At 44.6% G+C, this 12403-nt stretch overlaps 1 protein-coding gene across 1 annotated transcript; it reads right to left on the reverse strand.

Annotated features, from left to right (window-relative positions):
* Positions 1–6669: 6669 nt before the first annotated feature.
* On the reverse strand, positions 6670–8259 carry LOC145394023 (uncharacterized). Its single transcript, XM_080267993.1, has 2 exons — positions 8163–8259; positions 6670–6950 (listed from the first exon to the last, which is right to left on the reverse strand). Exons 1-2 carry the CDS (start codon positions 8257–8259, stop codon positions 6670–6672), a joined length of 378 nt encoding a protein of 125 aa, XP_080124119.1.
* Between the last annotated feature and the right edge of the window lie 4144 nt (positions 8260–12403).

Here is a 12403-nt window from a genome sequence, read left to right on the forward strand (position 1 = left end):
TATCTAACTCAAACAATCCAAAAAAATCTAAGTAAATCATCATGAGGATGTAGAAATAAAATGGCGCAGACGTTCTCGGACTGAATGGGTTAACTCCCCACGAAAAGTCCCCTCCCCACGAAAAGCCCCCTCCCCACGAAAGGTCCCCTCCCCAGCTGTTACATAAAAGCACAAGGCAGTAGCAAGAACAGAAGAGATCATTGTACTGAAGAGGTTAAAGAAGGTGAAGCTGGGTCAAGGCAATGAGAACAGTGGCTATGGGTGGCTGATCCGAATAACCCTTTACTTTTAACTACGGGAAGCGAATCTACTTTTATACCCAACCATGCTTCAACCAAAATGCAATCACTTCAGCACTCTTTCATCCGTGTCTTTGTTATTTATTTATTTTTTATTTTTATTTTTTTTCGTAAGTTGGACATAGAGGGAGAGATAAACAGAGAGAGAGAGAGAGAGAGAGAGAGAGAAAGAGAGAGAGAGAGAGAGAGAGAGAGAGAAAGAGAGAGAGAGAGAGAGAGAGAGAGAGAGAGAGAGAGAGAGAGAGAGAGAGATGTACACCTATAGCTTAACCCTGACTTTCATTGGCGGGCTAACAAACACCTTCTTCAGACATCCACTCTAACCATCTTGAACTGATTACATTAACACCCACACACAATCGGCTTCTCCTCCCCTTCCTCTCTCTCTGTGCATCCTCTTTCCTCTCAGTCCCTCCCTCCCTCCCTTCCTTCCTTGCTGCTTCTCTTCCGCCTTCCCTTTCCTTCCGTGCGTCCTCCTCTCTCCCATATCTCATCCTTACCTACCTCCATGACTCCTTCCCCTTCGTTCTGTCTTCCTTTCTCCCTTCTGCTCCTCATAACCTTCCTTCCATCTCTTACTGCCTCTCTCATATCTTCCCCTTCTTTTCTCCCTTCCTCCTGCCTGTCTCTCTCTCCCTCCCTCTGCCTCCCTGGTTCCCGCCTCTTCCCCTCTCCCTTCCTCCCTTTATTCCTCCCTCTCTCCCTCCCTAATCCCGGCAATAGTTTAATACCGGGACTACACAAACCTCAGTCATGCGCTCCATTAGCCCACAAGGGGAGGCGGGAAGGGAGGAAACGGAGGGGAGGGGGGGGGGAGGGAGGGAGGGAGGGAGAGAGAGAGAGAGAGAGAGAGAGCAAAAAAAACACATACATAATCTCTGCACATCTCATACATACACATAACACATAAAATCGTCCATCACACACACACACACACACACACACACACACACACACTGGAGATACAGAATTATGTGTAAATTAGAATGACTATATCCATTTCACTTTAACTTGGCCCAAATTTTCGATCTTTTGCAGTTTACCTCACGTAGTTCAGTGGCAAAGAGACAATGCTACGACTCTGCTTCCTGACCACTACGCTCCTTCGTGACTTGCATTTCAGCATTCAAGATGAAGTGAGAGGTTTAAGCCGAGTTAGAGTGAAAGGAGTATAGAGAAACAGGTGTCAGAAGATCGATGTTAATAAGTTAATGATGGTGATTCTCTCTCTCTCTCTAACAGTTTTTTCCTTTCACCACGTCCTTTCTTCCTCCCTCCCCCATTTTTTTCCTTCTTCCCATCTTTACTGCACACCTCCCCCTCCTTCTCATTTTTCTCTCTCCCTCACTCCCTCTTCAACAAACTCTCTCCCTCCCCTTTGGTCCCTCATTCCTTTCCGTCCTTCCCTCTCTATTACCCCCCTCCCCCGCCCCCTTCTCCTTTACTCTCATCCCCCCCACCTCCCCTCCTCCACGTCTCTCTCACTCTCTCTCTCTCTCTCTCTCCACGACATAATATTATCTTCCTCTCCTCCTTCCTTCCTCTCTGTTGCACACCTTCCTCCCCTCCTCATTCACTTCCTCTCTATCATCCTTCTTTTCCTCCCATCTTCTTTCTCTCTCCACGCCTCCCTCCCTCCCCATTGGCAAGTATCTCTCTCTCTTCTCCCCTCCCCCTTCCCTCCCTCCCCATTAGACTCCTTTCCCTCCTTTCCTCTCCCTCCTTCATCCTTCCCTCCCTCTCTATTACACACCTTCTACCCCTCTCTCCCACTCTCTCTATTACACACCTTCTACCCCTCTCTCCCACCCTCTCTATTACACACCTTCCCCTCTCCCTCCCGCCCTCCACGTCTCTTCCCTTTCTCCCCTCCCTGTTACCCTCTCCCTTTCTCCTTTCCCTCCCTTCTCTCCCCTCCCTCCCCCCTCCCTCGCCGTAAAAAGGGTAGTCTTTTGTCAACATTAGCCTGTAACAAATTGGTGTCGTCATGTGTGTCATATACCTCCCCCCTCCCCCCTCTTCCCTCCCTCTCTCCCTACCCCCTCCCGTTATCTCTCCTTCTCCCCGGTTCCTACTCTCTCTCTCTCTCTCTCTCTCTCCTGTCCTCTTCATCCCTCCCTCTCTTCTTTCCTCCTTTCTCATTCCCAACCTGCTTTCTACTTCTCTCCCTCCCTCTTTCCTCCTACCTTTCCTCCCTCCCTCCCTTTTGCTCATTTCTCCTAGTCCCAGTCCTCACCTCTCTTTCTTCCTCCTCTTTTCATCCACTTATCTCTCTCCTTACTCTTCTCCCCCCTCTCATTTGCCTTCAACTCGATCCCTCCTTGTCTCTCAGCTTCCCATCTTTCCTTCCTTCCTTCCTTCCTTCTGTCTTTCTCTAAGTCTCTTCTATCCTCCTTGCTTCCCTCCTCCTTTTTTCTTTTTCCTTCTATCTTTCCTTCCTTCCGTCCTTCACTTTTTTCCCTCCGTTCACACACACACACACACACACACACACACACACACACACAATAGGGTCAACACCAAATTACCCATAAATACAGACAGACAGGCATGTAGAAAAAAGCAGATATCAATACTCGTACTAATGACACACAAATAGAAATGTTTATGTATCATTATGTATCTATCTGTATCTACTTTTATGTATTTTTAATCTATCGTAATCTCTCCAGTATGAGGAAGATTTTGTACTGTATTTAACTTACCAACAGACGATTTTTTTAAAGTTTTGGGTAAATCTTGCAGTGAATGAGTAAAAATTAAAATAAAGAAAAAACTAATTCTTTAATAAAATAACAAGTATTTTATTTCAGTCTTCACCAGTCTGTTTTATTCGCCTTTGGAAATAATAATAATAATAATAAAATAATAATAAATATAAAAGCTAAACTACTGAGGAGTAAAATACGTGGATAAAACACAAAGGAAAAGAGAATTGTGAGAGCGAGTGAGAGTGAGATGAACGTCTTTGAAGTGAGAGTAAGAAAGCAATGACTGCGGTGAGAGAGAGAGAGAGAGAGAGAGAGAGAGAGAGAGAGAGAGAGAGAGAGAGAGAGAGAGAAACTGGAAGAAAAGAGGGGGAGAAAAAAATGCGAGGTGACGTTCTCCTCATAAACAACAAGTATTAAATGGGCGTCAGGGAAGAGTGAGAATTTAAACAAAGCGTGAGCGTAAGAGTGAGCATGAACCTGAAAATTGGAGAATAAATAGGCATGAGAAAGAGATACGGTAAGAATGAGACGAAGAATGAACGGGAGAGGAAGAGTAAGAATGACAGAAAAGTAAAGAATGAGTGTGTGAATAAGAGTGTGTGAGAATAAGAGTGAGTATGAACACAGGAATAAGGGTGAGAATACGAGAAGACGTGAGAGGAAGAGTAAGGGCAAGAAGAGTGAAAATATAAAGAAGAGTGAAAGTAAAAGACTAGCAAAGAAACGAGTAATTGGAGGAGAGAAGGGAGAGGGCACAGACAGGAGGAGGAAAAATAGATGAGGGAGAGGTAAAGGGAGGGAAAATAGCAAGGGAGAAGGGGGAGAGCTGAGTGAGTGATACGAGAGAGAGAGAGAGAGAGAGAGAGGAAATGACAGCCGGGAGAGGTGAAGGAACGGAGATAAGAATGAGAAAGGTGATGGAGGGGCAGGGAGGTGACTAAACGAAGAGAAAGGGAGACGGAGAGGTGAGGACAGGAGAGGAAGGGGAAAGGAGATGGAAAAGGTGAGAGAAAAGGGAAAAGTGAGAGCTTTGGGAAAGAGGGGGAGGGCGAAGGGAGAAGACGATGGTGGAGAGGAAAAGATGGGGAGGGGAGTTACGATGACTCAGGAAGGGAGAAAGGTGAGGGGGAAAGGGGGAAAGGGGGAAAGGAGAAGGGAGAAAGAAGAAGGAAGTGAGCTTAGAAGGGAAGGAAGGAAGGAAGGGGAAGTGAGCTTGGGTAGGAAGGAAGGAAGGGAGGAAGGTAGGGTGGGAGAAGGGAAGTAAAAAGGGTGAGCAGGAGTCAGTGGCAGTGTGAGGGGGAAGGGAGTGGAGGGGACGAGGAGGGGGTGAATCAGTGGCAGTGTGAAGGGGAGGGGGAAGGGGTAGCGGAGAGGAGGGGAAGGGGAGGGGGAAGGGGTAGCGGAGAGGAGGGGAGGGGGGAGGGGGAAAGGGTGGGGGGAGGGGGTGACAAAGGAGGGTGGAGGCGGGTAATTGGATCAGACCTTCCTATTGTGTCTAATGATGGACTGATGGGGAGGGGAGGGGAAGGGAAGGGGTAAGAGAGGAGAGTGAATGAATGAATGAAGGGAGAGGAAAGGGAAGGGAAAAGGGGGGGAAGGAGGGAGGGAGGGAGAATGAAGACGGGGGAGGGAGAGGAAAAGGAAGGGAAGAGGAGAGGAGAGAAGAGGGGAGGGGAAAGGTGGGAAGAGGAAGAGGAGGGGAAGAGGAAGAGGAGGGGAGGGGGAGGGGAAGAGGAAGAGGAGGGGAGGGGGAGGGGAAGAGGAAGAGGAGGGGAGGGGGAGCGGGAGGGAGGAAATGAACAAAGGGAAGGGAGGAGACTTGGGAGGGGAAAATGAGGGAGAAAAGGGAAAAGTAAGAGATAAGGGAAAGGAAGGAGAGACGGGAAGGGAGAGGGTGAGAGTGTCGAGAGGTGAGGTGGAGGGAGGGAAGGGAAGATGATAATGGAGAGAGAGAGAGAGAGAGAGAGAGAGAGAGAGAATCAGCTTTTGGCGGGAGATTTGAACTGATCCATGCGTCTGTAATAATAACAATAATAAAAAGTTATAGTAATCAATAAAGAATGGAGGGATGAGTGAAGAGTGAGAGGAGGGAAGGAAGGAAGGAGAGAGGAAGGGGGATGGGGGCAGGGGAAGGAGGAAAAAGATGGGAGGGGGGAGAAAGAAGGGAAAACGAAGAGTGAAGACGAAAGAGGGGAGGACATGAGGTTGAAGGAGTGTGAAAAAGCAGAGGGAGAGAAGAAACGGGGAGAGAAATGGTGGGGGAGAGAAGGAAATAAAAAGAAAAAAGAGGGAAGCTAGAGGAGAGATAAGAGGAAGAAAATGACAGTGAGGAAAGGGAGGTAAATAAAGAAAACATAGGTGAGAGGGAAGGAAGAGGAAGGAATGAAGGGGAAGGGATGCATGAAGGAAATTGAAAGGAAACAGGGAAAGGGTTAGAGAAAGGGGAGGAGGAAGAAGGAAATGAAGGGAAAGATGGAGGGGAAAGGAATGGGGAAGACAAGGGGACGGAAGAGAGAAGGAAGGAAGGAAGAGAGGGAAGATCGGTGAGAGAAAGGGAGAGGTGTAAGAAGGGGAGGAGAGGGAGAATAGGTAACAGGGAGAAAAACAGGGTGAGAATAAACGAAGAGGAAATGTTCAAAATAAAGTAAAGAAGAATTATTGGGGAAAGGAAAAGATGAAATAAAAAAAAAGTTGGGAAAGGCGAAGACGAAAGGGGAGGAGAGGAGAGGAGTGAAGGGAGGACAGGTGAAGAAAGAGGAAAGAGAGAAAAAAAACTGGGAGGTGGGAAGGAAGGTACAGGTAGGAAGGAAGTGGAAATACAGAAGAGGGAGGAAACATTAGTAGGAGTAAGAGAGGATGAGAAAGAGCTAGGAAGGTAGGTAGGAATGAGAACACGCAGAAGGTGATGCTGGGTGGTGAAATGGCAAGAATGATTAAGAAAGCGGGGAAGGAATGGAGAAGAGAAAGGAAGATGAGGGGAGAATGAAGAATATGAGCAGACACGAGGGGATATACAAATACGGTAAATGTCGCTTTACTAGTGCAAGTTATCCCTTTAAATTTACTGTTACTCGTTTTCTATCGTATGTCACAAAAGGAAACTTTGAACTGGAAGCACTAACCCAGCTAAATTTAATTCCCACTACTCATACGATTACCTATCTATCTATCTATAGCCAGACTTAAGGGATTAAGAAGTCTGGCTATTGACAGATAGATATATTAGGTGTTATAGACCACACTACCAAGATAAGTGAATCTTTCCAAGACTTCTATATCCTCACCACGTGCTTGGACGGGCTGAGCTGTTTCATCCAACAAGCCACCAAATGCCTCGACCTTGGTCTTGGCCCAAGAGACCTTCGATCAAAACGCCTTCGCATCTCGTGAAATTCCTTGAGGGCACTCAGTAGTATCTCCAGCGACTCCGCTACAATAACTGCATAATCAGCAAAGTCAAGGTCGGTAACCCTGAAACTGCCAATTGACACCCAACAGAGACTTTGGCTCAGAGCCCGCTCCAATACCCAATCCATACATGTGTTGAAAAGTGTGGAGGCAAGGACACATCCCTGTCTTACACATAACTTACTGGGAAGAAATCGGATGTTCCTCCCAACACATGACAGCACTCTCAGTAATTGAGTACATGCCAGCAATCAGTCGGAATATCCCTGCCCGGGAACCCAGAGTCGCAGGAGTTCCCATAATACCTCCAGATTTACTGTGTCAAATGCCTTCTTGAGATCCACACAGGCTGTTAGCAGACCTTGTCGAAACTCAAGACGACATTCCACAAGAACTCGAAGCGCTGGGATACGGTCAACAGCAGACTTCTTGGCCGTGAATCCGGACTGCTCAGGCCTCTGAAACTTTAGCAAATGGTCCCGGATACGCATCAGAAGAAGGTGAGCAAGAACTTTGCCCAGCACACTGAGCACTGTAATACCACGGTAGTTACTACAGTCATGCCGGTCTCTTCCTCCTTTCCAGATAGGAGGGACCAAATCCTTTGTCCGGTCAGGATGAATGGTAAGTCTACCAAACGGCTTCTATGACTGCAAGTAACCTATGATCAAGGTTTCGCCCCCGACTTTGATCAATTCTGCTTGGATGTCACAACCACCTTTTTTTTTTTTTTTTTTTTTTTTTTTATGTGACCGACTCTGGGCAAAGGCTTCACAGCCTGCTTTCAAGGCCCAGTAGTCCTCCTACGTACCGCACACCTCTACATGTCACCACTTCGGCGCTAACACCCACCGTCCATATTGAATACATGCTAGGGCTGTCTCATACAGGACTGGTGTATTGCTCTACTACTTTTCAACCTAGCCACTTTTTTCTTAATTTCATCTACAGAAGGCAAGGCTTCGTCAACTGGTGGGACCGCAGTCAATGGCTGTACACCAGCCGATGGGAGGTCTCCACTGGGAGGTTCAGCCATCTACAGCTGCTCTAAATACATAGCCCAAAGAACTCTATAGGCTACTCACTTGCCCCGACAAGCGCCGTCCATCTGCTGTCCGAACAGAGTTAACCTGAGAGGAGAGTCTGGAGTGGAGCCTCTTCAGGGCTCTGTAGATGGGTCGAAGGTCATTTGCATGAAAACGGCCTTCCGCCTCCTAAGCGAGTTACCCGACATACCTCTCCTTGTCCCTTCTCAGTGAAACTTGTGCCCGTCGAGACAAGTCTGTGCTGTTCCCGATCCAGCCAGTCTGGCACCACGAATCTCCCCATTTGTGGTCAGCGTCCCCTGAGAGATGAATCCCCTCCTTGATCTAGGGCGGTCTCCAATGCACTGTCATTAGATGCGACGAAATACCGAATCGGCGCTGTCATATGCTTTCTCCTAATCCCTGAAGGCCGCATACAACTTCTTATCCTCCCCTAGGAATTTTTCCACTAAAGACTTTGCGATGAATATCTGATCTACACAACCTCTTCCATTCCTAAAACCACCATGTTCTTCTCCAACTAATTCCTCTGTTATTTCCTTAACTCTGTCAGTAAGTATCCGACCATATACTCTTCCTATTACAGCACGAAGACAAATGCCACTTTGTTTATCACACACTTCTTTTCCCCCTTTTCCTTTGTACAGGGAAATAATTAAACTTGGCTCCAATCCTCCACAACTATCTTCCTCCCATGCCAATCTGCACATCTTCCATATCCTTTTCTACTCCAATATCTCCCCCGTGCTTCAGTATTTCACAACACACCCCTCCAATTCCTGGGGCTTTCCCCATTTTGACTTTCTCCATTGCTTCCACTCCTTCCATTCTACTGATCTCTTTCCCCCTTCTCTTCTCCCTCCTTCTCCCAGCCATTCCCCTGCCACTTACACAGTATTCTGCTTTCTTTTTATCCACTTGCAACTTTCCTATCCTCTTTGTATGAACTACTTTCTCCGGATTTTCTATCCTTTTATTTAGCCATCGCATTTTTAGCAAATGTCGGGCAAACAAACTGTGAATACGTAGACAATCGTGCGTACATTGTTACCCTCTAAATGTGGCGAAAGTGCTCGTTTTCTCTCGAACCATCAATTGAGAAAACGGAATTAAAATGCCGGTAGCTATGTTAAACAATTTCCGCGCTGTTATAACCATGGCTTTACCCCACCTCAAAAACCGTGATCCCACTGGTCCTCCATCATCGTTAGGAGTTGCACGATGGGTGGCATACCTCAAAAACTGGTAATCTGCGACGGAAATTCAAGTGAAAATCGCACGAAATATATACAAACGGCATGAGGAAAAAACTTTCATTTTTGCCAATATGAGAATGGACTGAAACGAGAAACGTGCTACGTTGGATTAGGTCTGGCTGGATTAGGTTCACGTAGCCGAAGGTTGGGTTACGCCAGGTAAGGCTAAGGTAAGTTTAAGTTCACTGAGTACACGACGTAACTCATTTTTTTTTTTTTAAGTCAGTCTTCCTGTATACAACACGCACCTATCAATTATCCAGGCCCCCAGCTGACCACCTGAGTGAAAATATGGACAAGGAGAACACAAACACAGAACATGACACAATGAAACGATGTGGTTCATGGCAAATCGCATGGGATGATTGCTCTTGCCCAATTTAACGGCCCCTCATCATCGTGGCAGCCATTTTCGCTGGTTAGTCCTCTTTCCACAACGCCAGAGCATAATGAGCCACTAAAACACCCACACTCTTTTACACCAACGCTAAATTCAGAGATAAAGTAGAGATTCTAAGAAAAATGACAGAGTTAACACAACCAACCTTTCTTCCCAGATGGAGCCTTCATTTCAACGCGTCTTGCTTCTCTCGACGAAACCAGAGAACAATAAATTGCACTTCGATGCTCCAAGTCTCCACAACAGCATCAGATCCAGAGATAAGAGTCGAGACTGTAGGATAAAAGCCTTTGAGATAACACAGCCACCTACACTTCCAAGATGGCACCTTCACCTCCACACGTCTAACTTCTCTCCACGATGCCAGAGATCAAAGCATTTCATCAGGATGTCCAGCGCATCTAGCAACAGTACGCAGGATACTGAGATGGAGTCGAGACAGAGATATGAGGGTCGAAGTCTCGTGAGCTTACAAGGTTGTCTATGATTTCTCACTTCAGAGTTGTTTGTTTTCTTGCAGATTATTTATTATCTTTTCTCTCTCATGCAATGAATAGCTTTAGTGTTCTGTTCCAGCTCACGATAAGCGGTTTTGCTCAGTTGAGAGGGGGTCTTGGAAGGCTAAAAACGTAAATACAGTGCCAGATGTTGAGACTGAGACGAAACTTTGAAGGCCGCGATTCTTGTCGATTCCAAGGAATACCTAACACCTCTTCCCAAGCGATTTGATTTGGATATTTTACCATTCTAGTCTTTCGCATGTTAATTTTGCATATAATTTTTTTTCTCTCTCATGGTTCGGACAACTCTGACATTCTATTCCAGATAACCCTGAACGATTTTATTCATTTGAGTAAATCACAGAAACCTGAAAATGTTACGATGGTCAGGCTCATCCATTTCGAGATAGAGATGAGCCTTCAAGATTAAAAGAGTCGAAGTTTCGTGAGATTAGGAGACTTTCTGGAAGCTCTTCCTGTTTATTTTGCACGCTACATTTTTTAAATTCTTGTGCGTTAATATCGTCATTTTAACTATCTCGCAATTCGCACAACGATTGTGTACATTCTAGCTAAAGAAAGATTTTTTTTTCAGCTGGGAGAGAGTCGTACGAACAAATCTTTGATGGATTCCCGGTCGTAACATGGATTTGCTTTTGCAGGATGGACAAGGACAAGCAACTACACCGTTTTTCCTTGTCTACTGTTCCTCCTAGGAAAAAAAAAATCCTAGTTACGACAGAGAAACAACCGTAGGTTACGAGTTTTCTTCTGGTAGGAGAGGGAAGGGAAAGCGTAAAATCTTCCCGGCTTTGCTTAGTTAATCCTACAAATAAAAAGTCTAGAGTTACAACACATCTCATGGTTGGAACAGCTCTACAGTAGTATCATCACCCGTATTCTCAATGGCACTGGTGGCTTCTTAGTATCTGTTCGTATGCGATTTATTTGGCATATTACAGCTTAACATTATCTTTCGTGTTATTTATGAGGTACAATGTACGGAAAAAATCGCTTCAAAAGAAATGTAACGAAATATCCCGGAGTCACTTAGAAACCAGTACCCTGCCTAACGCCCGACGATTTTATTCAGGTGAGAGTGGGTCATAGGAGCCCGGGTGTTGATACGGATGCCATTAGCCATCTCAAATAAATAATGTATACATAAATAAAATAACTACACAAATAAACATTACAAATACACAAATAAAAAATACATTAGAAAGAAATAAGTAAATAAATTAATAAATAAACATAAATAAACGAATAAATAGAAACTAAATCGCAGTTCTCACCTTGACTTAGTGACTGGCTATGGTGAGTCAACTGGCGTAAATCTGCCACCTCTCCAACTTGAATGCTGGGCTGTAACAAGAGAATTAACACTAGATTACGATGCCAGTCATGAAGAAGTGCCATGGTAATGATACTCAAAGGAACCCTGTCGTAATTTGGCCTTGTTTTCGTAAGAAGGACAAGGGAAGAAGTGTGTAGATGGTTTCCATGTCTCAAATCACAAAAAATCTTAGTTACGAGAAGAAAAACCGTCGTAAGCTTCAACTATCTCTGCAGGAAAGGCACGGAAAAGGACATTCAGAATCTCCCATGTCTCTAGTTCTTCCTGGGAAAAAGAAATCAGAGTTAAGAGGGAAAGTTGATCGTAAATATATTCGAGTATCGCAACCTTGTCGTATTGTCTTATCCTAGCACTGAGCTACGGGTAATGGAAAAAGACGAAAATTTCTGCTTAGTTAAAATGAACGGACTTTATAATCCTGGGAAATTGTAAGATCTATAGGTATGCTTAGAGTAAATTATCTGCACAACAGAAATTAGTACTTCATGAGGTACTTGAGACTTGCTTACAAATGCCTCTCAGCCCCTTAAGTACGAGAAGTTTCTCTTAAAATTACTTAAAGGTCATTTGACGGTGGCACGGCTTTAAAAAGGAAAGAAAACAGAAAGAAGAAAAGATAAAGTACATATCTATTTACTAAGAAAGCAAAACAAAATGAAAAAAAAAACATTTAATTTATTTAGAAAGAAAACAAAAAGAAGAAAGATGATCTATTTATTTTTCTTTAAAGAGAACAAAAAAGAAAAGAACAGTCATTTACTTATTTATTTATTTAGAGAGAAAACAAAATAAAAAGAAAATGAGGAATTAATTTATTTTTAACTCTGAAAGAAAACAGAATAAAAACAAAAGATGTGCCTGTTATTACTTTTCGAAAAGAAGGTCGACTACACTCCTTTAGCCCTAAATTGGCCTGGAATTGCCATCTCTCCATTAGAATACGATGCTAGTCAAGAAGAAGTGCTCTGGAGAGGATGTAGAGCCGTAGCAGTCTTTCACTGCCACTGAGCATATGCGTGAAATAAGCTACAAAACCACGATACTCTGAGCCAAGTTACGGTGAAAGAACTATAGCAGCAGACGTCACAGGCAGTAATAGAAAGAAACGGAGTACAGAGAAGGTATCGCAGCAAATGCCTCTTAGCGATTCATTCTCTGCTATCTAATTTATGAATCTTTAGTACGAATTTGACTCAAAAATGGATAAGTGGAGAAAAAAGGTATATTGAATAAATTACTGAGGAAAAAGTGCTACGGCGTCTCCTATGCTATCTACAATAAAATATGGTCCTTTATGTGTCATCATCATCATAATTCTCCTCCTCCTCCTCCTCCCCATCATCATCATCATCATCGTCCTCCTCCTCCTAATCATCATCACCCAAATTCAACTTAGCCAATTTATGAACGTGGAGGGTAGGATTAA

This window comes from Coenobita brevimanus, chromosome 26 (genome assembly GCF_032717465.1).
Source record: "Coenobita brevimanus isolate Jiangsu-jjx chromosome 26, ASM3271746v2, whole genome shotgun sequence".
NCBI classification, from domain to species: Eukaryota; Metazoa; Arthropoda; class Malacostraca; order Decapoda; family Coenobitidae; genus Coenobita; species Coenobita brevimanus.

Bases quoted from the DNA above. Each gene is read 5' to 3' on its own strand.
- LOC145394023 (XM_080267993.1), bottom strand. From the start codon at position 8,259: ATGGGGAAAGCCCCAGGAATTGGAGGGGTGTGTTGTGAAATACTGAAG. The intron at 6,951-8,162 runs GCATGGGAGGAA...GTGGTATTACAG, and splicing joins TATGGAAGATGTGCAGATTG to TGCTCAGTGTGCTGGGCAAA.